At 38.7% G+C, this 26,288-nt stretch overlaps 1 protein-coding gene across 2 annotated transcripts in view; it reads left to right on the top strand.

Annotated features, from left to right (window-relative positions):
• The window catches only part of alk (ALK receptor tyrosine kinase), a 384,869-nt gene that overhangs the window by 230,006 nt on the left and 128,575 nt on the right, over nucleotides 1–26,288 (top strand). For both annotated transcript variants that reach the window (XM_020643122.3, XM_065966045.1), the window contains exon 4: nucleotides 1,068–1,272. In XM_020643122.3, the coding sequence (XP_020498778.2) occupies nucleotides 1,068–1,272 (205 nt within the window). The remainder of the gene's footprint in view (nucleotides 1–1,067; nucleotides 1,273–26,288) is intronic.

Below are 26,288 nucleotides of genomic sequence, written 5' to 3'. Positions count from 1 at the left end.
ATAAGAGAGGGATGTAACAATGTCAAAATCTCACAATATGAATATATCACGATTACAAGTCCATGGTATGATATTGCAACATTTTAGACCTAAAAAAAATAGCCATTTCTTAAACAGTGATTGGACATTGAAAGGGGTTATGAGATTTTGTAAAACAGTTGCACCATAATGTCTAATGTTATTTCTTACTGGGCATCCGGGGAGTGTGACATGACCCTCTGGAACATCAGGGACTGTGTACAAGTATTCATTCAATTCAGGACGAGGCACACATCTATGAATATTTGAATAAGCCGAAAAGGGCGAATCTATTCAAAACGGTTATTTTTTTCCCCTCAAGTTTCTATGCTGAGAGCAAGTTGTTACGTTTGTTTTTTGCTTCAAACCACATTCTGTAACAATTCAACACCAGACTCAGTTGCAGAGAAAAGTCCAGGACACAAAAAGCAGGTTGTAAGAAAAAAGTTCTTTACTTAACATTTTGTTGGTGTTACACAAGAAGAGGCACTAAAATCCAAGAAGGGCAAATCCACAAAATCCAATCAATGGTCAAAACCGGGGAAGCAAACACGAGGTCTAATTAGAGATGAGACACAGGTGTGTTGGAACAAAAGGCGGGAAACAGAACAATGGCAAGAAGTCAGACTAGAAATCATACACAAGCAGCAGACAACAAAAATAAAACAGGAAGTGAACATAAAACACAAGAAAACAAAATGTTGACTAACAGAATGTCGCACATTCCTGTTACAAAAGTGTAAATGCTGCTTCTCAAGTTGTCGCTCGTGGCTAAATAACTTAGCTTAACTTGCTCACCTGTTTGTGTGTGTGTAGGTTTTGTGTCACATAGTCTGTATGATGGTGCAGCTGATGGTAACAAACGAAGGAGTGAGTCCCCTAAGCCCTGTCCATGTTGATACATTGACATTTGAAATTCCAGGGTGCGCTTCAGCCAAAACTCTGGGGGTTAGTTACTTTCTGATACATCTCTGAGCCTGTGACCTTTCATGTGTTTATGTGTTGTTCTCTTCTTTGTCTCACAGTGTGTTGTTTCTTCTCTCCTGCAGGTCAGTTCCTCTGGGTGAACAGTTCAGCTTATAGTGGCCCCTGGGTGCTGAGTCCTTGGCTGTGGGGGGGCCCAAGTCCATGTAGCCTGGACATGGCAGTGTTCCTCCCTCCGATAAAGAGTGGACAGTACACCATATGGCTCATTGAGCGAGACAAACCGCCGCTCGCCCTCTTCTCCACTGATTTACTACCAGTCATCACAGGGTAAGCACCGATTACTTTTAAACATGCATCGAGTTTTTCCAGAGGCCCCGAGAGGCAAGTGATGGGGGAAATGTGTTAATCCTTTTTCTTAGACTTATCTGAATAACTGTCTATCCTTTGTTTATGGCTTAAAAACAATTGGGCCACAAGTTTTTCTGGCTTTATCTTAATAACTTTAAGTTGTGACAACAAGTGAAGAAGAGCAGGTGAATAAAGAAATAAGACAGGATTATTTTTCAAGTTACCTTTTTTTTTGTCTTTGAATACGGGATGAAAATGGATGGAATATATATTTTTTAATCCTTATATTAGTGTGCAAGCAGGAAAACATTTAGAGGGGAAGTTTTAATCTTCCAACAAGAGTAAATAAATAGTAGTAAATAGTAATAGTAAATAACAAGATCTTGTGACAAACCAGCCAAAATGTTTTTTTATTCAGATGGAAAATATTTATATAATAAAACCATAAAAGCAGAATGAGTTGATGTATGAATGAATTAAACCTTTATTGCCCCTAGTGGAATTCACCTCGCACAGAGGGCATGATAACATAAATTACAAAAGGCCGCCAACAACCGTACAGGACAGCACATAATAACATGAAACAAAATCATCTAAATTCATTGTGTTCTGCTGTGTCATGTTAGAAATACTGCACATTGTTTCCCCTGTTTTCATGCTACCTAGTTTGACAACATTGTCAGTTTGTCTTATGTACAGACAACACTGAATGCAAAAGGTCACCACACTTTCAAAATAAACTTTTGTAGAACAGTTTCAACATTGTACCACATTTTTTAACATTTTCTTTAAAGAAAGAGACGCTGCTGAGCCTTGCAAGCCTTCCATTAGTGTAAGCATTACATGTCAGGTTTGTTGTCAATAATCGTGCCCAGATACTTAAGCTCCTGTACACTTTCAATGGCTGCGTTATTCATAATTACAGGGGAGATAAATTAATGTCCATTAAAATCAATAATCATTTCTTTAGTGTTCTCTGTGTTTAGAATGACTGATTATAGACACTCAGCTCTGTTACTGGTCTCATTGTCATTTAAAGAGCAAGAGCAACATCATCCCAAATGTAATGAATGTTCAGTAGTCCTGATGACGTATACAGTCGTTGGTTTACAACATGAACAATGTGGGGGAAAGGACGCAACCTTGTGGTACTCCTTATGTGTGCATTCTAAACACTGGTCACTGTTGCCCATGAATGTTGACTGACTATTGTCATTGTGTAAATAAGTGATATTTAACTCCCATACTGCCAAGCTTCACAGCCAATATAACAGTGTTAAAGACAGATGAGAAATAATTAAACAGCATTCACACATATGATGATGGTCTTTCCAAGTGTTAACAAATTTGCTTAAGCTATGTAACTGCACTTCACAACATTTATTTTTCCTCTGTATGCAACTTGTACAGAATCCATCTGGCTGTTGAATACAACTTTGCACTTTGCACAGATCAGAGTTAGAAAAAAGTGTTAATTATTGTCTTAATCACTCAATTACCTCTCAGTGCGTCTTTCTGTTTTATCTCATGCCTGTGAATTGAGGGAAAATAACAAGAATTTATGAGGTAAAACGTGTCATCCATGCCTGAGGATCATAACTATCCGTGAAATGTTTCTTGGTGTGTTGTATTGTTTATTTGGATTTCTTTTTTTTTTTTTTTTGATTTGTGATAAATTTTGTATTATTTATGTTTAAACATTGTCACTTACAATAAAAGAAAAACAAGATGTTGTGGTTTTAAGAACAGACCACAAATATACAGGAGAGGAGAATCATATACAGTATATCATATACATAACTCCTTATACAATACATTTCAAAAGAAGGGAGGAAAACAGCAGACAAAAGGGGCAAACAAAGATCGAATCATCCCTCTCCCCTGGATTACCACAACACAGAAAGTATACAAATAAGTAAAGAATTATGGCAATGAGGGGGGCAAAGAAAATAATTCCCCCAATATATCCCACCCCAACCTCCCTCTCCGCCCCCCCTAACACTCCCTCCCTTCCCACCCAGCCACCCAGCCACCCAGCACTCCCTCCCTTCCCACCCCAAGGACCCCACAGATAGACCAAGCATAACAAGCAAAAGCACAACATATAAATCATAACAAAGATTTTAAAGTTTGAATGGTATCTGTCCAACAAGTCCATTATCTGTTTCAGCATGGTGTATTTCTGCCGCCCAGCATTCCAAGCTGGAAACATCTATAAAATCCAACAACCAGTTCTGTTCTGAAAGTGAATGGGGAGACTTCCATCTACAAGCTATACGTCTTTTGGCAGTGGTGAGGCCAGCCAGGAAAATACGTTTGTGTTTGATGGAGAGCTCTAGGTTAGAGGTGTCATTAAGCAGGAGAGGATTCTGTGAGAAAGGAATGGGTTTGGCCAATATACTGGATAAGATGTTACAAACTTTCCTCCAGAAATTTGCAACCCCCTGGGCACTCCCAAACCATATGAAGAAAAGTGTCCATAGTGATATTAGGGCATAAACTACAGTTAGGAGATGGTAGGGCTTTCATTTTGTGTAGAGTACGAGGAGTATAGTAAATGCAGTGAATGAAATAAAAGTGAATAACTTGGTGGTTTGGGTTTCTGGAGGATAGAAGAGGCCAATTAGGATTGCCATCAGTAAGTGGTTTGTCCCTCTTCCATGCACTTTAAATGGATAAAGATTTAACTGAGGCTTTCAGCAAACTGGCCTAGAAGGATGAGACTATGCCATTGGTTTTGAAACGGATGGGAGCCTAATGGAATATCCCAGGGTACGCCATAAGTGTGCATTGCTGTACGCACTTACGACGCAGCATTTATTGGATTTCTGAGAATCTTTCTCAGCTTCACTGAGTGTTCACCATGTACACATGCATCTCTGCCGGCTGCTTGGTCATAAATATGTTCCAGGACTTGTGTACATTTGTTTAATAAGAGGAAGAGATGGGAAACATTCAGCAGAATTTAAAGGTTCTATATGTAACTTTTTACATGTATGAATCGTTTTTTATCGCCCATTAATAAGCGAACGGTTAACTGATGTGAAAAAGTAGATGTTCACTGTCTATCTGTGTTGCCTGTATAAAAAGTTCTCAACGTCCTCCTCACTCCGCTTACAGAGATCAACAGTACAAACTCATCACACACTCCCGCTCTCAGCCAGTGCCTGCAGAGACTGTCGTTTGTAGGATGGAGAATGAATACAGACACACAGACTCCTTCACAGACTTTCACGTGTGTATGACCACTAACCTCCTCTGTACACATTATGCCGCTAAATATCCAGTGTTTCACGGCCGATGATGATGCTCGTTTGTGTACGTACGAGCACGTATGACGAGCATGCGAGGGAGAGCGAGCAACAGGTTTTTGGTGCAGTTCGCCTAACGGCCTGCAGTATCACTACAAACGCAGTATTTTTGAAAAAGTTACATATAGCCCCTTTTAAAAAAAAACACATTTATTGGAAACCTTTTGATATGTGCTTCATGTGAGAAAGAGAGAGCTCGCTGCGTGAGAACAGAAAATAGGTTGTCAAAATTCATGTAATTTGCTTGAGCAGTTGCTAGGCACCAATCAACAATTACCAAATTCACATAACCTCTTGTGTGACTAATCCTTAATTAACACCAGGTCTGTGCTCCTTTTGAGGCCTTTTATTGGAAGCTTTGCGGAGATCTGGGTCTCACACTAAGAGCACTAAGGAGACAAAGGGCAGGACAAGACACAGTTCAAAAGTTTTTTCCTCTTAATGCTTAATATGTGTTGCCAGCCTTGATGTGCATAACTGCTTTTTATGAGTAGGAAGTGAGAAAACAAAGGAACTCTCATCACACAGCTTTAGAGATGTGTCACGCTGCTTGTGTGTGGAAAACCCTCAGGGTGTTGGAATCATATGAATATCATGCTTTATGCATCTCCCCCTCTCTTTGTTGCTGAATGTGTGTGTGGGAGTGAATGTGTGCTAACATTTCTGTGAGTGTGTGTTTATGCAGCCACTCGTGCTGTTGTGTCTTCTTAAGGGAGCATAGCAGGGACGCTCATTACATGCGGACGGATTAGGCCATGTGCTTGTGCGCTCTCATTTGTAGTCTGAGGCTGCCGTCCGCCCACACGGTCTCTGCTGTTTGCAGTCTCGCTCAGACAAACTCTCCACATTTCTACTCCGACAGGAGGAGGCTCATGTCATAAGGAGGGGGGGGGGGGGGGGGGGGGGGTGAAAGCAGGAATTAAAATAGTCCGTCTGATTACTAATTGCCAACCTGTGCCTTTACCAATGAATTTTAATTCTGTGTTTTGACATGTTTGTGCGGTTTAACTTTCAAGACGGTTAGCCAAAAGGCACATTAAACATCCTTTCACACAATATTCATTTCACAAGACCTCCTAACTTAAAACTAATCAGGCTACATTTGATTCATATTATTTTGTAATGTGGATTAATTGGACTTGTAAGTTAAAGCATAAAGCATAAAGCACATCCTTATTCACATAAAAGGCTATTTTCCCTCTGGTGGTGGAGAAACTATGCACCACTTAGAAGTCTTTTTAGCTGTTAACCTTTTTGTTCTCTTATGCTTCTTAACAGTGGTGAAAAATGGCCCTCTTTGTCCTGTAACTTAATTAAATTTGTTTTTGTTTCTTCACAAAACGTTCAACCTTCAAGCCTCCTATTAACTCCAAAACATACAGTCGAGCCACACTAGAGCCATCAGCCACTGAGGGAGCACTCACTTTGAAAGCTTTGACTCTTGCTGCACAGCCTGTGTTGCGTTAATGTTGCGTCACATCTGATTGAATTGTCCAAGCAAAAAGAAAAAATATGAGTCAATTCTCAGTGGTCAATTTTTATCCTCTACAAGTAGCCTTGAAAGTTCCAGTTAAATAACTGATGTGCTCTTTTCTCTTGGGTGTTAAAAAAAGGACATTGTACATCAATGAAATTACTATTAAAAGATCCGGGCGGTTTTGAGGTGCAAATAATTACAAATAGGTCAAGGTTGTAATCTACTGTACACATTGTGTGATTAACATTTGCCTGGGAGCTCGTTACGTTCAGATGGGCCGGAGCTTCATGTGTAGAGGAAAAGTCCTCTGAATCTACTCCTTTGCCCTTTGATGCATGACATCCCCACTTTCACTTTCCTACACTTACTTACAGTACTCTCTTCAGCTGTCCAGTCAATAAAAGAAAAGGCAAAAAAATATCAACATTTAAAAAGGACATGGGGGGGGGGGGTCAATAGCATAGCAGTTATGTCTAGCGCCCAATGAACAGAGGCTATAGCCCTCATCACACCTGCCGTGGGTCATGACTCACTCTCTCCTCCCAACATTTCCTGTCTCTCTTCAGCTGACTTTTTTTTTGTGAAATTTATTTTTGGGGTTTATTTACCTCTCCTGCATATGACAGCCGAAGAGAGAGAGAGAGGATATGTGGGGAGGAGTGAGCGGGGGATGATATGCAGCAAAGGGCCAAGGTCGGACCCGAATCAACGGCCACTGCAACAAAGACCACAGCCTCTCTGGGTCGTGTGACACAACTGCCAGACTATCTGTTCCCCTCTTCAGCTGACTTTAAGGACTTTTTTTTCTCGAAGGATCCGTTTACAAAGTCACAATCAAGGGCTGATACCGACACTTAATATAACAACTTAGCTCATTCCCATTTCTGATACAGATGCTTTTTTTTTTTTCATTTTTTCTTTCCCAATTCTTCAACTATGTTTTTTTAAATAAGCTTTGAGATTTGATGCGTTTAATCTCCCACATTGCTGACATTTTTACTTTCATATTTGACCCTGAAAACAACCCAGAACTTATCCAACAGGCAGCGAGCTACCCAATCATAAACATCTTCTTTGACTTAACAGTGTGAAACCTTACCCGCAGTAATTTGTTGCGACACAAGAAATATACATCGGCTTCTGACATCAATCCGTCAACAGGGCCAATATTTTCAGATACTGATGTTCAGACAGTGGTGCATCCCTAATCCTAAGAACAAATGAACAATGGAGCAGAAGCATGCAGCTTCTAGCCAGAGCTGCCATATGGTGGGCAGTATTAGTTTGTAGTAGTAGCTGCATTGATAATAACTATTTATGCTGGATTGGTAGCTTGGCTAACATCACAAGCTAGCAGGATACTAGTGAGGCATTTCCTCCGTTCATTCTTCAAACATTCTCTCTTTACGGCTGGACGTGACTAAAGCTATTCTGTGTGCAGTGGCTTGCACCTGCAGAGTTAATAACTACCTGGTTTTGTACTTGCTGTGTTGTGTTGGAGAGCCTGCACAAATGTTTTGTCTACAATGATACAGCCATGAAATTTGCATCAGCCAATCAGAGTAAAAACACTTCTGAGCAAACTAAACCTCTGACTTTCTACATGGAGGCAGCTCAGAATAAGTGAATGACCAGCTTTCATAAAAACACTGAGATATCAGGAGTGTGCCCACACAAACAAATCTCTCTCCATTTTATTGTGACTAAAAAAAATGTCTGTGGCGATGTAATTGCATAAAAAGTAATCATTACTTAACCTGTGTGGGATAAATGACAGCAGTGATGCATCATGGAGTTCAGTTTTCCATCCATTTACCATACAAATCATTAATTTATTTAAACACCACTTTGAGGGAATGAGTTTCACTAGTTTACCAAAATGAGCTAAGTAAAGCGAAACCCAAATGTTACTGATTAAATTTCCAGTGTAGTAAAAAAGAAACCTTTTACTCACCACTGTGCAGCTACAATTTTAGGGTTACGATTTTATTACACCTTCCTGCAAACCCCCTGCCTGAGATTTAATCATACAGTGTATAACTATACCTGAGGGAAGCATATTTAGGACCCCTGAACACAGGCAGCAAAGGACTTGACTCATCAAACAGTGTCAACTCACAGCGAGTGTCAGCATCCCAAGTGCATCTGTCAGCACAGAGGGAGAGATAGGATGAGAGAGCGGGAGGAGTGCAAGATGTGTAGATAATCATAGCGTGATGTCTTCTTGTGTGCATCTTAACATGAGTTGTGTGAGCTGGTTCAGACATGTTTTTTATATTTCTATCATTTTGTGTATTGTGGCTGTATCCGGATGTAGTATATGTGTTTGGTGTGCAAAGTGGATGAAGCTTTCACAGATCTCATAACAAGGCCGCATCGCCCTACTTTGTGTTTGTGTATAATCACCTCACCATACATTAGACATGTGCACAAACAGAATCAGGAGACAGTACATTATTACTGTCTGTCCAAAATGGCCCAGATTGCAAGGTGTATTAATGTTATGCTTAATGCAATGAGGGATGTATCAAAGCCACCCAATGTGACAAAATGCAGGTAAGCATTAGTGTGGAAGGTGTCAGATGTCATTTACAGCAGGGCATTAAAGCAGTATCATCTTAAAACGAATCCATAGCTCACAGAAGGAAAGGAGAATCAAAGGCTGTAGGTGTTAATGCGAAATCCTGACATACAGCGTGAACGTTAAGGCAAGTGATATATGCATAGAAGCTGCACTGCACGGTCCCTTTTTCATAAGTCTGCATATAAAATACGATAGCTGTAGTAATAGCTTAAAAACACTTCAAACAAACGGAGTATGATGCATTATAAAATCAGTCTTATCTTAAAGGAATTAAAATAAAGAAAGACACAAACCTAAATGAGCCTTAATACAATCTATTCTAAGACAATTAGAATATGTTAATGCATCTGTCATGTTACGATGAAAGCAGCCTCCCACAATGGAGACAGTTGGCTGCGGACAATAGCACAGCTGCATTATTTAATTTCATATTGAACCGCCTGTAATCCCTGTGAGTATAAAGGATTATTCTTCCCACTGAAGTAATTATTCAATTTACTGATTTACTTTTCCATAAAACAATTAAAAAGCAGCTCCCGACTGACATTATGTCTTCTATGTATTCTCAGCTCATGCACTCATTTCCATTATTTTACTCATTAAATGAAACAAATCAATCATGTGCTGTATGTGTTTGTCAGGTTTTAATGACAGAAAATACTTAAAATCCCACTGCTAACATATCCAAGCTTTAAGTGTATAAGATGATGAACATGTGGTCATAGCTGTCGTTTGTTTGTAGAAGCATACATGTGTACTGAAAATCTCCATCAGGGGAGGGTTTCATCGCCTGATTACTAAGTGCATGTTATTTGAAGTATTTAACATGTAATAATTGCTCTGTGTGAACGACATTTTAATGGGTATATACGATATACCTTGTATATATGAACAAGTATCAATCTATGCACACCTTTTAATGTAAATACTGTAAAACTCTACCTCATCTTAATTAATGATCATCTTAATATGATTTAGTCTTAGCCAACTCCTTCCGGTTGGCTTAAAAAAGTAAAACAATAACGAAGTAAAAAAAAAAAAAGATGAGGTTTTATAATGTAAATTCACTGATGTACGCGTCTTAATTTAAAATATTACATCGAACATTCAACAAGGTTTTGTTGTTGTTGTAATATCCAATTTTATAGAAATGGTTCAAGGAACCATTTTATACATTTCTGATACCACACAGAATAAAGGGGTATGAATCATCCACACAACAGAGAGTCTCTAACAGCTGTAATACAGAGGGTCCTTCAGTGGGTGATGGTTCACCTCCAGGCCCTCTCACTGGCAAAGAGCTGCATTCATCCCTGGCAGCCTTCACTGCTACACTACTTAGTGCTCAATGAAGCTGACCTCCAACTCTTGGACCACGGTCATGAGAACTGGAGGTCCCATCTCTGGAGCTTTAGTTGAGCTCGTAGAGTAATCAGTTAAACCATCATATAGGGTAACATCAAGTGAGAAATGTATAAAGCTATCGTTTATTGCTCATGTTTTATTGATTCCCTGACTAAGTAGCACTCATAGGTTTTTCATTTGATCACACCACTGACCAACCAATAAGACTGATAATGTGACATTACTCTCTTCCTATGTTTAATGATATCTTAATGGATTTATAAGATTACCCATCAAGCCTGAGATGACCATTTTGAATACAGTTGTTTCTCTTTTTAATGATTTAGATGGAACTGTATTGTATTACTTTATTTTATTGGTATTTAAGGGTGTGAAAATTACGACATATCAGTGTCTGGCTTATTAGCCCTTAACACCTGGGACTGGTTTAACCTGGTGACCTCAAGTCAATCGATGTTATCCCTGAAGTTTTCTGTGATAGTAAGCCTGTGTGAATCTGCTCTATCTGAAGTGGTAATGAATATTTCCACTGCAAAGTATGTGCCATAAAATGCCTGATACAGAAGTCATGCTATGATTTTTATATGGAGCAAATCAGCAGCTCAGTATGGTTCTTTTTGATTTTCTTTTGCAAGTTTTTTGATATTTTTTCCCGTCCCCTTTGCCGTTTGAGAAATATTAAAGTTGCACTTGCAAAAAAAGGATTTAGGTTTTAGAAGTATTTTGGGTGACAACAAAGGCAGCATTTTGTTTTGCATCACAGCATGGAAACAGATTTTGTAGAAAGAGCCAAAATCCATCTCAAGAGTTTGAATGTCAAAATGATTAGATGGATGACATAGATCGCAGCATGTGGTAAGGAAGCAAACGTTATTAGCTGGAAGGCTTTTAAAAGTAACATTAGAAAGCAAATGTTCGGTAGAGCCTTGACATCTTGTCCAAGGATAATGTCAGTGGATTTGCATAATACAGTCTTCCCTCCTCTTCTGCGAATGTGCTGCATGAGAGACGCACATTACAGGGTCAATTTCTAAATCGCATGATGTCCCCTGTTTTAATAAGGTTTCAGACACCAGGAATGTTTTTGTACCTGCCAAGGCAAAGAAAGGGAAGGAAGATGTGCATTGTGGGTAATTGCCTGGTGACTCAAAGGGAATCTAAAGGAATACATTTGTATTTCTTGACACACTCTTTCTCTCTGTCTTCCTCTGGCTCTCTCTGGTAGCAGTCTTTGCCATTTTGCTGTTTTTAAAATGTAAATGAGACTTGTTATAGCATCAGCCTCCACTTGTTCACCACTGTTTTCACTGCTGTCACTGCCTTTCATACCAAAGAAAGAATGCAGCAGTATTATATTCATTGGCTAATACGTTTTCCTCTTCAGGGCTGCAATTTTTCAATACATTTGCTCACAATGTTCTGTGATACTTTTCAGGCAAATTGACAGAAAAAAGAGCATACAGAGAAAAGGGTCTCATATTCAAGTCTGTGAGGCTGGGAGGGCTGCTGATCATGACTTGTGCACAGAATTTAGGCAGGAACATATATTCATACTCAGTCTTTTCATCACATATAAAGGATTACATTTTTTAAAAATCAGCTATTAGGTGCATAATTATCACAAAAGACATGTGACATTTTGAGCTTTATATTTACTGTCAGTGTCTCAAATTGCTCTCCTCTAATCAACACACTCTCTGTTCCAACTAAATGTTATAACAGCCTCTCTGCAGTGCCCTGGTGGCAGATCCCGGTAGGACTCCACAAAAAGCCTCAGAAAAGAAACATTTGAGCCTCATATAGGAACTTGAGAAAAAAGAAAAACAGCCTATCCACAGATGAGTTATGTCTTGTCATCCTCAGTGTGCATACGCCACAATCCTCTCCCTCTCTCATGCACACTCTCTTTATCTTCCTCCCCTTCTTCTCCACAGACAGGTTACATAAGGTACTATGGTTTTTTATTCCCAACCTTCCCCCCCTGTGTTCACAGGCGTCTCATCAAAGAGTCTCTAATCATATTTCCCTAAAGTTAGATTGTACATTCATGACAGCTAAAGTTTCACACAAGAGCAGAGGAAGGTGAATTTTAGGAAAGTAAAAGTGGCCTACTTTTATGACAACAGTGAATTCAGGTTTTCACCTTTAGCAAAAACATTAGGAAATTTCAAGCCCCAGCATTGAAAGCTGTAGACTTGAATCACAAAAGCCTTTTTTCTGTGATTTTTATTCTATTACAACAAAGTGCTGAGATAGTGTTTCTTCTTCCTGTTTGCCCTCATCTCCTTGTTGGCTTTTGATATGGAGCTCATGTCTCTCAGGCTTACAGTATGCAGTCTTACCCTACCCTAAAAAAGCAGTCACACAGACTAAATGTTCAAATTAAATCATTAATTTATGGATTGATTTCACTAAAGATGCATATGTGCATACACTTAATCAGGATAACTATTAAACTAGGGTTATGAAAAAATTATTGAAAAATAATGGCTCCCAAATGTGGCATTTTTTACGACTGTCAACAGCAGCTCAGCACACACACTGTCCTTACTTTCTGTTTTGAACCATTTTCAGTTTCAGTAAATCAAAGACAAAACACTGCGTACCTGCTTAACACAGGAAACCAGAGTTCAGTCAGAGCATCTCACTTAAAGGCAACCCAATAAAATAGCTTACTAGGTTTTTATACCTTTATTATTAAATGACCAGGGGCCGCATTCACAAAGCTGTCCAAGTACAAAGAGTTGCTCCTAGAGACAAAATTCTCAAAGAAATCTTAGAATCATGAGGTTTTCAAAGAATTTCCCCTCAAAGTTAGGGTGCTAGTGCTTGAAAAGATATTAGCTTTTCACAAACTATAGTTCTTAAAATAACTCCTAAGGTGAAAAACTGTTAACAGTAGAGAGGAGGACTTTTAAGAAGAAGGAGAGTTTCACAAGCTGAGGAGAAAATGGAGAAATGTTCTCCGGACACTGAATGAAGAATATTCTTATTGAATCATAGTTGGGCTGAATAGACAAAAAATCTGAATGCAGACAATTCAACCCATCTTGGACTTTTTTCAGTGTAAAGTGAGGCATGCATGTTGAGTCTCTCTGAATGGGGTCTACTTTGCATGTGCTTCAAGTGACTGATTAAAGGCCCTTTACATGCTGATGTAACTCTCAGTATGTGAAGAGGCTGCTGTGAAAGAGCCTGTTTGTGTTTTCAAACATTTTGTAGGCTAAAGTACGGCTTCCAATTTATACCACAGAGATGTTACAGTGTTTTCCACATATAGACAATACCTGGTACATTTTTACTCACCCAAGTATATATACCAACCTTTGTTGGTTTATCTAAAAAATAGAAATAAATGACCAGTATCAACTAATAACCAATTCTGGTTATGCTAGAGACGGGGACGACTTACTTGGTCTGGTGACTTCACATTATCATTGTGTCGAAGAGGAGCCTTCAGGGCATTGCCAAAGCCATTAGTTTTCATCCTAGCAAATACTAAATTCCAGTATACTAAAGTCCACCCAGTAACTGTATATATATTTCAGTCTAAACTGAAGCCATGTGACTAATGTAATCAGAGCCATGCCAGTATATCTACCTCATAATATGTTACATATTCATCAAGTTTTTTTCTCCCATCAGCAAATGAACAAAGGGGACTGTGTGATGGAGAAACCAAATGTTGGTGAATCCCTCACTAAACGCACTAAAGCCTGCAGACTGGAGAGACACAATGCTGCTTCCAAAATTCTTCTACAGTTTGCAAATGTAACACTTTGAGATCTTTTTGACACCAGCATAATGTCCTGCATTTTAAAATCATTTTGCATAAGAAGTATTTCAGGCGTGTAACCAGGCAGTCAAGTGCCTGACTAAAGTGGCAGTCCACTCGAAATGCAAGGCTCAATAGAAGCGTCAAAGGTATTTTGCAAATATTCTTGCAGTATTTGGATTTTGTCAAGCAGATAAAACTTGTTATTCATTTATGTGTAAAATGCCAAGAATACAAAGGTGATACAACACTAAACTGAACTCAGTGTAAGTTTATCAATGTCAGAAACTGTAAGAAACATTTAAAGCCAGGGTGTCAATGACCCAGTGGTTAGTTTGCGCGCCCCATGTACAGAGAGTGTAGTCCTCAAAGCAAGCGGCCCGGGTTCGATTCCAACCTGTGCCTCATGTCCTGCATGAAATTACCCACTCTCTCTGTCCCTGATTTCCGACTCTTTCCACAGTCCTGTCTCTACTGTAAAGACATGAAAACCTAAAAATAAATCTTATAAAGAAAACATTTAAAGCTAAGAATATCTAATCATTGGAGATAAGCTCGAGCCAATGTGCACTTGAGATGGTCTGAAAACAAAATCTTTCACATGAATTACTTCCCAAATGCAGACTTTTATTGTTTATAGTGTTTCAGTGTACCGTATGATTCAGAGATCTGAGGACAAATATTTATATGAAACAAAGCTCTGTAAGTCTTTCCACAGAAGTCCTGGTCCAGTGTATGTCAAAATGTGTCATACCTACGTTGGTCCACAGCGCAAAACGTAGAAGTTTCACAATAAGGGCTCTAAAATTGTGACATGCCTACGTTTCCTTTTGCCTATTCTTTTGTATAGGCATACCTCAGGTCACGTGACTGCCCAGTTTTCCCCTGGCGAAAAAAAAAAAAAACATGGCAGACATCCCTTCTACTATTGTTGGAAAGGTCTCATCCTGGAGAGTAACATATGTGAAGATGAGGTTTCAACATGACCCCTGTTTTGAAATAATGCCCTTTGAACCTTGACCCAAGGGCATGTTTGAAGGCTTATACCTCAGCAACAAAAGGGGCTACAGACATGGGAATAACTGTTTTAGAGAGGTCTTGGAACAAAGTACCACGTGAGGGTAGTCAGCTCACCAAAACAACAGGGAGATCTGCTATATATGGTTAAAATACATTTTAACAAATGTATCAATTATTTTTTAAATATATGATAACATAAATGTGTTAACCATCCAATTAAACTCCCCTGTGTACCCTCAATTAATGTATTGTATGTATGTATGTATTGTGTACCCACTATATCAAATATTTACTAAAGCCGAATGGGTTTCGTAAAATAATCTAGACTATATATATATTGTAAAAAAGTGGTCAAATCAAACCTGTTTTAAAAGATAGTATTAATCTATCAGGATTATTTTGGTAAATAAAATCATATAAATCACACAAACTGTACAGTATTGTCTTTATGTATCAAGGATTGTTACATTTTATAGTTTATAATGTTGCTAATATGCATCGATCTGTTCCAATCTTTTTATTAAATTTGGTTGTAATGAAAGACATCCATAAAAATGTAACAGAAATCATTATTTATTGCATAGGAGCTTAGTTTGATGTCTAGGGTCTGATGTAAGAGCCGCGAACCGAACGTCCACTTCCTTCCGGTTCGTTGTTGATAGCGTCCATAGCTATCACCATAGCAACCTGAAAGACTGAATAAACGATATCATTCGCAATGGATTGTGGGATGGGTAGTTCCTTGACTCCGGACGAAAATGATGTACACAGTCTTGAACCTTTACCTTTGTTTCCGTTTTTAACGCCATTTTGGTGCCAAATTGAATGTACTATAGTCACGAGTGTTGGGGTAGCTTGTTGTCTTGGTCCCAGGTGCCAATCTCTTGATATAAGGATTTTATGAAAAATCAAGAATCAAAAATTTAATTCCGGAACCAGAGCAGCCGGAAAAAGAGCTGCGGACCGAACGTCCACTTCCTTCCGGTTTGTTGTTGATAGTGTCCATAGCAACCACCATAGCAACAGTAGAAAACGTAACAGTTCAACGTTTCTCTATCGAGACCTGAAAGAATCTTAGTAGAAACGAACAAACTAAAGATCATAAACATAAACCGAACTAAGATTATGAAGATACAATGTACATTTGTTGCCAGGAAGGTTATCAAAATGACACTTAAGCCTCAAACTATCTTAAAATATTGCATTTTCTGCCATGTGTTTTTTTTCGCCAGGGGAAAACTGGGCAGTCACGTGACCTGAGGTATGCCTATACAAAAGAAGAGACAAAAGGAAACGTAGACATGTCACAATTTTAGAGCCCTTATTGTGAAACTACTACGTTTTGCGCTGTAAACTAACGTAGGTATGACACATTTTGACATGAGACTGGGTTGTGTGAAGATAAGTAGAGCCTGACCGATTAATCGGCCAGCTGATAATATCGGCCGTGCATGCAGTTACTTTTCAGTGACCATCTTGTCTTCATTATAAATCTTCAAGTGTTCGATAACGGCATTTGAGTGACAAATGCCGTACATGTGTAAATCTATATTTATATATATATATCTACAGATTTAAATTGGTCAAAGAAAGATATATCAATATATTAGTGTCAGATTTTTTTTCTCCCCGATATTGATATCGGACCCAAAAATCTCATATCGGTCTGGCCCTAAAACGAAGTGAATTTTTTTTCCTTGAATAATGAACATATGTTAATTGGACTTTAATATTTTTGCAAAAAAGCTGACCTCATATTCTCTGCAGAATTCTCCCCTCACTGTTTTCTTTTCTTCAAAAGCAGAAAATTCATGCACACTCCTGTGTTGCCTCAGGCACCTCTTCTTTCTCAAGTCCCTGTTTGGCATGGTGCAGTGAAACTAACACATATTTCATTTTCACACCAAAACAATGTTCACCAGAGTACTGTGACCTTCATGACCGTCTAAGATATCATACTGTTTGCTTTCAGTTTGAGCCAATGTGTTCATGCCACAGTTCAGTGAACTGACTGTCTGTCGGCTTTGAGTGGCTTGTCAAAGCTAATCTTAAGCTTTTGCTGCGTGCTCCCAAAAATGTAGATCTGAAAACTGCAGCTAAAGTTTCACACAAGAGCAGAGGAAGGTGAGATTTAGGAAAGTAAAAGTGGCCTACTTTTATGACAACAGTGAATTCAGGTTTTCACCTTTGGCAAAAACATTAGGAAATTTCAAGCCCCAGCATTGAAAGCTGTAGACTTGAATCACAAAAGCCTTTTTCTGTGATTTTTATTTTATTTTATGACAACAAAGTGCAAAAAAATGTAGATCTGAAAACTGTGAAACAGGTGTCAGCATTAAAACTCAAACCGCTTTGTCTTAAGATTTGATGGATTGATCGGATGACCTATTAGGTGAGAGGTACTATTTGAGAGAGGTTTTATTTAGAGTTTGGGTACATAGTCGTTAAGAAAGCTTTTCGAGGTTTAAACTGAACAGCCTAACCAATGAAAGCCTTCCTTCAGAGCTGTTTTAGATCGCTCACATGGACTCCTTTATCCAGAAAAAAACCCTCAGACGAAAAACAAAACAATTACAAGCATAATTTCAGGACCGTACACGTCTGCAGCCCGAGAGTCAGTTAGCATCAATAAGGAAAGCAGTTTTTACAGCAATAGATGAACGGAGACACACTGGCATGCAGTTTTATTGACAGTTGTGTCAAACTGTGGTGTATAAAAACAATGATAAGGGATCAAACTGGTGCTGGAAAGGAGAGAAAACAGAACAGAAAGCTGACGAGGAGATGTTTTTTGAAATAAGAGAGAACAGTGTATATGGTTGGAATCCCATTCTGAACTCAACTCATCAGTTAGTCAGAAAGTAGCTAAATGAAAGAACCAGTTAAGTTTAAGCATGTTAATTATGTATTTATTCACTGAGGTAAGGCATTAATCATTCATACATTATTCAATCAACAAGAAGTAGATACAAAAATGTCAGGCTCAGAGCAATCTTCATGCATTGAAGCACAGCAGTGAAAACCAGCCTTTGCTTCCCACATGCAGCAAACTGTGAAACACGCTGGTTTTGGCTGTCAGCCAGAGAGCAGATGTCTCGTAACACAGCCTGAACACCAGGAGGCTACCTTTAGCCTCAAACTCCACATTTTTATACAGTGAGAGGGTGAATAGCTAACTTTTACCCCTCACTGTCCTCTCCCTTGACACCTCTAAAAGCGGTCACACCGCTTCAAGAACGACAGTTTGGTGCCCATAACTGCTCGGGCCATTATAGGGGGCAGGAAGGTTGATCATCCAGGTTTTTTGTTTTCCAATTCAGAAAAAGGCTGTTTCTGCAGCTGTCCACTGGGAGTGTGATCACCAGGTTTGTTAGGACATTCCAGATGTATAATCACCTCCAATCAGACCTTTCTCCAGCCAGCATTACCATCTGTTAGAGTGGCACTTTGCTTATTGGAGCTGCCTCAGAGGGCTGCTGCAGGGGACATGAGAGGTCACTTTTCCAGAACCTTGAAAACCTGGACTAACAGGACGGGACCAGAGTCCACAGGGAAAGATGCTCTGCAGGACAATCAGGTCATCTATCCACTTATACTGCAGTCATGCTACTAAAACAATGGTGTCCATTGTTTTAATGCTGACTGCTTAATTGTTTACAACTCATAATACATCACCTCTTATGATACTTTCTTGTAATTATATTTATATACAGAAAGAAATGCTTTTCTTTTTCTTTTCTTTTTCTTAAGATACAAATTATATATCTCGTCTTCAGTCACATCAATTTTTATTTTATGTAGCAGCAATTCTTCCTAATGAGCAAAACAAACGTGTGTCACATTTTACAACATAACAGAGCTCATAAGTCATTACAGCTTTTAAAAAAACAACATTTATTCATGTTTCACCTTGACTTTTCTGAGACAGATTGGCTATCTGATTTTAAAAAGAAAAGAATAAACAGCTTTGACTCTTAACTATTCCTTTTTTTCAGCTGAAAGCAAGTTGGCTTCAGTTTGCAAAATGTTAAATAAATTGTGTGATTTTTTTTTCATTGTTTGGTTAAATTTGGCCTATTTGTTTTTGAGCTCCCATCTGGCACTTCTCACAGTCTGGGGATATTTCTGTCAATACTGTAGTGATATCTGGAAGAGAAACAGATGGTGTTGGCTATGCCCCCCCCCCCCCCCCCCCCCCCCCCCCCCCCCCCCCTCCCCCCCCTTCTCCTCAGGGTTATTTCCCCACAAGTAGTTGCCACTTGAGCCAAACTCACACACATGTTCATTATCTCCAAGCACTCCATTGCTCCTCCACTACATGGCCGTTGGCATCCTGTCTGCCTGCTCCTCTCTGGCAGCTGCAAAAGCACACAATTATTTCAGATTTTAAACTCTCATATGAACTGCTGAAATCAACGTACATGGATTTTAACTTAATAACAGCTTAGAAATAGGATGTGAGTTTGAAGGCGATTGGAAACCCTGTTCCACATAATATATCAAAACATGAAAAAAATCGATAACTTTCAGATTATTGACACTGCTGTCAAGTCGTGTGGGGTCCTATAACTTTCTGTTATAACGTGAGTTGAGTCACATCATTTAAATCAAATAACTTTTTTTTACAAACAAACCTCAATAAGGACAGTTTATCTGTCTAAAGGAAATCAGGGTGTTGGTCACTGATGTGGCTTAAAAAAACATCCAATTATTTGAAGCTTGAGCGCTTGAAGAGTTTATAAATGTGCCATTTCAGGAACGTATGAACTTATTATCCATGAAAGCAAACATTGGCTACATTTAAGAGCTTTACAGACACATTTTAAATGTTGTCTTTTGGACTCAGCTCATCAGTTTCTCTTTACTCAAAAAGAGTAATCCATTTTGAAAGCATTTGTTGGAGTTGATGGGATTCAAGTTGGTTAAACCAGGTGACATCTGGTTAACTTCTGATGTTTTCAATGTCAGGTCAGTAAAATGAATATTAAGTCAAGTTAAAAAAACGTCATCATACAGTTGTTTTAGGAGACATTTTTATGATTTCCTAGAAATATAAAATAGATATTACAGCTTTACAATCTCGTCTTTCCACCAAATATTAGAAAAGTATTAATAGTGATGTTGATAAAGGATCATTAAGGGGTCTCCATTATAGTTATGGTATCAATATCATCAATAATGAACAATCCCCATCCCTAAACTGGAGTCGATCTTTTCTGATTAAGTGTGAGTGTGGTTAAGCCTACATAAAAAGAAGACATTGGTTTAAAAACAACGACAACAAAAAAACAGTATATCACTATAAACATGATTCCAGTGAGTCACTGTGAAGGCAGCTTTTTGGAGGTTGTTGGCGATGAAGTGTTAGCTTACTTGACAAGGTGTTGAAATAGCCATCCTGGTATCTGTTGCTGCTCTTTCAGGTGATGGGGGACCTTTGGAATACGCTTGGACCTTACCAAAGTTGAAGAAAATGGAGCCTCTATTCTTAACTCTTTGTTAGGTGGGGGTTTAAGTACTAACACTCTTAGAGTTCATTAGGAGGGTTGTGACTTTGCAATAAGAGTGTGCGTAGGCTGGACATCTGTTAGATTCACCAAGATTCAGGATACTTGCTGTTTGTCAGAGGTGAACAGCAAAGCACTCAAGAAATGGGCTCAACCCATCAGTCAAGGAATTCTTTTCCCACTGAAATTTATTTTAGGACTTTTTGTGCCTTTTATTTAGAGATAGAACAGTGGATAGAGTCAGAAATCATGGATAGAGAGAGAGTGGGGAATGACATAAGGAGCCACAGGTGAGGCCTGAACCCAGCCGCCAACCTGAAGAACTGAAGCCTCTGTACACACAATACAACGCCACCTTATATCTTAAATATATTTTGTTCTCTTTATCAGTCGGACCTCTGTGTATAAAGAAATCCTCAGCAAACAACAGCTTGAAAACAGTTTGTCCAAAGCGTCCTTGTTCAAGCTTTAACCCCAGAAGGATCTCACTGATCCACATAATGCTAGCTGCATGCTATCTAAAAAGGAGCAACACAAGTTATTAAATACAGTATGTATTTAATTAAGAGAGGAAGTGAGACAGAGACAAACAATCTCATTGAGATTTAAGTTTGCTGGAAACTCAAAGACAAAAATAAATAACCTCTATATATATATATTCTCTCTTGAGTATAGGCTTCTTTATTAGATTTTTTGTGTTTTATTTAACCACTAACTCAAAGGTAGAAAGTGGAGATGTAGAATTTGCAGGTTATAGTTGGATAATTAAAGTAAAATAGCCTATTTTTAGTTGATGAGCCTCACCTACAAAACTTCTGAGGTGAAACCCTCCAGACAGCAGAAAACAGTTTTAAAAAAAAGTTTAATTTAAAAAAATAAAAAATAGGTGGGATGTTGTAATTATAATATGTATGTCCATTTCAGCATCATCATACAACGGTCATCATTATCCTTTTTTAATTCTCTCTTTGGCCTGTGTTTTGTGGGATATTAAAGTAAAAGCACTGCTGCTGCTGCCTCATAAAACAACAGATAAATGTTCCACCTGCTCAGAGTTAACCACAGAGATGACGATACTGTTCCTCTTTTTTATCCAATATCCTGCTGAGCCTCCACTTTTAATTAAAAAATACAAACCTTTGTGGATTCATCTATTCCACTCACTGACAGCTCTTTTATTCCTAGCATATGCCAGTAGAGAGGATGATTTTACATCTGTGAGAATGAATACATCAAGCATACACCTTTTTTTTAATCCAATGATTATTTGGGACATACACAGGTATGTGTGTGTGTTTCAAATAGAAGCCTTGGTTTCTATGCAACTCAGTCTTTTTCTAAGTTGATGACATCAGCAGTGCCGGTTGTGCTTGAATTTAAATTTTAGTGAAACTAATCCTATAGTTCTGTAAATGTTTTTGCACACTTGCTCAATTTCTCTCCAACTGACTTTGAACAAAGTGAGGGGATCAAAGCATGATCTAATCTGGTTCTCCAGCATCTGAGGTTATTACAGTAGGTGCAAGCGAGATAGATAGCAGCCATCCTTGAACGAGGATGTCATTCATTGCTGTGCCAGATTAGATCTGTACAAATGGATCAAAGTGATGAGTGTCAACTAATTATTCTTTGCTCATGAAGTACTTCTTCTATCGGCATGTTGATGAAGTGTTCCAGTTAGTGTTTAAATGAATGACACGGTCTCTAACATAAAGAGAATAGATATCATTTGGTTACAACGTTCTTGACTGTCAGACTCATTAATTATAGATGAAGGAAGAAATGTGCAGTGGGACTATTCAAGTAATATTAACATAGAGAAAGCACATTTTTGGTATGTTTTATGTCAAAATGTTAATGTATGATTGTCACCTTAACATCATTTTAAACTTCAAAATGACTCTCTAGTAAAATCAAATAATATCAAACCTGTTTGATACCATGGCAACAAAAGTATAAGTTATACTGTAAGAACCCAACGTTAGGGTATGTGCCATAGATGGCAAGCAAACTCCACCACACTTGTATAAATTACACTCTAGACCAGGGTTGGGGCCACATGCGGCCCCCATCAACCCTCAACGTGGCCCTCAGGTCAATTTTTACATATCAGTTAGTTGGAAACATGAAGAAAACATGACAAAATCTGCCATGAAATCATGAAAACCAGAAATATGTCCATAATAATATTTGATCACTGGTATATGTTGAGTTAAATTTGAGACATAATTGACTTTAATCGTTTTTGTATACTTTAATTTGTCTCTCTGGCAGTGAGAATTAAATGAATGTGGCCCTTGCTGTGACCAAAGTTGCCCATCCCTGCCCTAGACCCTAGAAGTGGCCTGATTTTCTTGTACCCCACTTTAGGTTACCAATGCATGTTATGCAACGTAAACTGTTTGTTCCACACAGGAATCAAACCCTGGTCTTCTGGATATTTGACCCATTCATCAACCCCAACAAAGCAGTGCTTTTCTACTTTTTATACAACTTCTCTTGACTTAACCCTGTAAAGCCTGACACATCAAAAAATAACCAGAAAATTATATTTTTTTGGAATTGAGATGTTTATTAAACCCTTAAACAAAATCCCCCAAAATGTTTTTGTTATATCATGTTGTTTATGATATTTTTTTTGTAGCACATTTGATACATCGGGCGTTTTTGGCAAATTTTTGCACACAACAATGTTCGTTTTAGAAGCAAAAACAAAATATGCCCTTCACATTTTGAAAATACAGAACATTTCAGGAAGCTTTTCTCATTGTTTTTTTTTAACGTAACACTTTTTACAGCCTTTTTATTTTAACATTTTGAAAATACAGAACACTTCAGGCAGTTCTTCTCGTTTTTTTTACATAACACTTTTTACAGCCTTTTTATTTCATTTTGTGGTAGGCACAAAAACAGTTTCTGTCCTTGTTCAGGCAAAGATGCACCTTACACTTCTCACAGTAGACATGTGAGAAGTGATTGCCAGTGCAGTGCTTGCATCTCTGTCGGGTTTCCCATGTTGGAAAATGATCAATGCCATCCCTTTTTACATCAAGAGGCACACTGCAGCTTGGTCTTTTACGGGGTGGTGTTGGAGTCTCTTCTGGAGAGGATAGTGGTCTGCCACACCTGATTTTGGCCTTTCCTGCGCTTGTCAGAGAAGTGCCAACCAAAGCCTGAAACCTTCGCAGAGGCATGGGTTTCTTCCTGGGGTTTAGCTTCTTCTGGTCTCTTCTGTAGAGGTTCCACGCATTGATGACTGCCACTGTAACAGTGTGCCACCAGATGTACATGTACCATCTTCAGGATCTGAAGCTGAACTTGTAAAGTGCAGACAGCATATCAAGGAGATCAACACCTCCCATGAACTTGTTATATGTTTCAACAATGGCTGGTCTGGGAACCATTATGTGAGTTTTGGATTTGCGATCCCAGCGTTTCACATTTCCCACAGGTTCAATGCGAGCAAAAGAGGAAATCAGGTTCACTGCTTTGTTATCGTACCATCTTACAACAATGTTGTTTTCCTGGTTCACTCTGAAGTCCATTGACTCGCTTCCATTTTTCTTCAATTCTTTTTCATCCATCATGGTGCAGTGTTTCATCCTGTTCATCCGGATCGTGCCAACGTAGTGGATTCCTCTATCTTTTAGGTGTTGCACCAGGGGAACTGATGTGAAGTAGTTGTCTGCAAAGACCTTGTGATTTTTTTCCTGCTGGAAGTGTTGATGTCATTTTCAGCACAACTTCTCCTGTAACACCTACTTCAGACTTTTCTCTGTCTGGATTTTCTGCACCTTGACAAATATTAAAGCCATTTTGTCCTGCACGTCCCCACATTTTGAAACCCCATTTGTGAGGTTTTGCAGGCATGTAGACACGTAGATGCGTAGATGAGATTTTCTCTTAAATGGCACCATGATTTCATCAACTGCATGGCTTTCTTCAGGAGGTATGCAGAGAAACTGTTCTAGCAGTTTGTGTAACCATGGCCTGAGCTTCCACAGTTTATCTTTCTTTGCATTATCAGACACACTGAGGTTGTCCTGAAAGTGAATCACTGTCAGCAATTTCAGAAACCGATCTCGAGACATCACATGACAAACTGCAGGGAGCCTTGTCTCCATCTCCCAATAGGCTCTCACAGAGGACATCTGTACTAACCCCATATGAATGTACATGCCTAGAACCTGCTCTATTTCCTTGGCAGTTGTGTTTACTGACTTCTGACGTCCTCTTTTTGTACACTGTACAGGTTTGTTTGTTCTGCAGTTTCCTCTAGCATTTCATCAGTGACAAACTGTTTGAAATACATGTATGGTGTCCAGTCACACCTGTCTTCTGTGCCTTCCTCAACACTTGCAATGAAATTGATAGATGGAGCTTGATAATTTATTTTTCTCCATTCTTTCCTTTGTTGGCCTTCACTGACTCCTTTCTGATTGTGTCCTGTGTTGTTGTTGGGATCTCAACTTCTGTGCTTGTCTGGGCTACAATTTCATATTGATAGTCTTCCTCATCACTGCTAACTGAATTTCCATCATCATGCATGGCCTGAGGAGTCCATTCTTCCTCATCCTCCTCATCATCTTCCCCTAACTTCTCTATGTCACTTGAATTGCCATCCATTATCATGTTGATGACATCTTCAATGTACGTTTGACGTGGTTGAAAAATGTTCCTGAACATGTTCAGGGTTCTTGTTTTTATGCCTGACGTAGCCTTGATCAAATTCAGGGTTAAATGCATTTGGTTTGTGTTTTTTGAAGCATGTTAGAGCAACTTTCTCTGGTAGCTCCAGAGATTCCACGATTCACAGGTCGAACGATTTATGTGGGAGAGAGCATTTTTTCTGAACAAGGCACAACAACTTGTGGGAGCGTTCTTGTTGAAAATGGTGCCACCTACAGAGAGCATGTGTCTCTCAAGAGTTTCACATTGCTTCCCATGCTGTGTGGATGAAATGACAGTTTTATAAAAACATACTAGAAAAGAACCGGGGGCTGAAGCATAAACTTGGGGAGTACATCCTGTTTAAATCTTTCAGAGGCACGGGATCTGAAAGGGGAATTGCCTTTATGAAAGGTTTTCAGAGCTGCTGGTGTTCCTGAAATCAAAACAAGTTGAGAAAACTCACCTTTGTAAAGTCTTTATGACTAATCATCTCTCTCTCTGCATCCAGTATTCAGCAGCAGTCAGTCTTAATAATTGCATGGCCTGTCCATTCAAAGGTTGTTCTGTAGCTGGTTTGAACAATATTAGACTGTTAACCTTAAACAGAATACTTTTATATTTTACCACCATGTCTTCATAAGGATGACGGTCTTACATATTTAATGTTAATAGGACAGCCTTTTTAGATATAGGATAATAAAATAATGTCTCTCCTTGGTAAGTAATTTGAAATTGCTTTATATTCCCTACACCAGTGTCGGAGATAAAACAAGGGGATGCAATTACTGCCAGTGTCTAACCTCCAATAAAATTACCTTAACAGCACATAATTCATTCATGTTCAATTTGTAATATTCCTGATATCAACCATACAAAGCTCACACTTTTTTTGTACATGTCCTGCTTTCTTGTTTCCTCTTTTTTGAAGTTAAAAGTTTGAGGTTGTTTGTTTCTGTTTCATCATGCCCTGAGGCTGTTGAGGTTGTTTATTTTGCTTCAAACTGTAGAGGCTTGGACCAGGGAATTAAAGGGGATAGTCTTGTAGTTTTTGGCTTTGTGGTTTAAGAATTTGGCAGACAGTTTGTTTACTTCCAAGCTCTCATTTGTGCTGCCTTGGTTCTATTAGACAGATGTGACCTTTTTTTCTACCATACACAGTACTTTATGCAAATGAAACAGGTATGGAGATAAAAGTTCCCCATTTGTCTCATGTCCTGATAGGCTATTTAAACATCTGCACACATTATGTTATTGGCATTCAGTCTACCAACAAACTTACATTACA

The sequence above is a fragment of the Labrus bergylta genome, chromosome 18 (genome assembly GCF_963930695.1).
Source record: "Labrus bergylta chromosome 18, fLabBer1.1, whole genome shotgun sequence".
In the NCBI taxonomy this organism is placed as follows: domain Eukaryota; kingdom Metazoa; phylum Chordata; class Actinopteri; order Labriformes; family Labridae; genus Labrus; species Labrus bergylta.
Note: the sequence above shows the minus strand (reverse complement) of the source record. Positions and strands in the feature narration are given on the sequence as shown.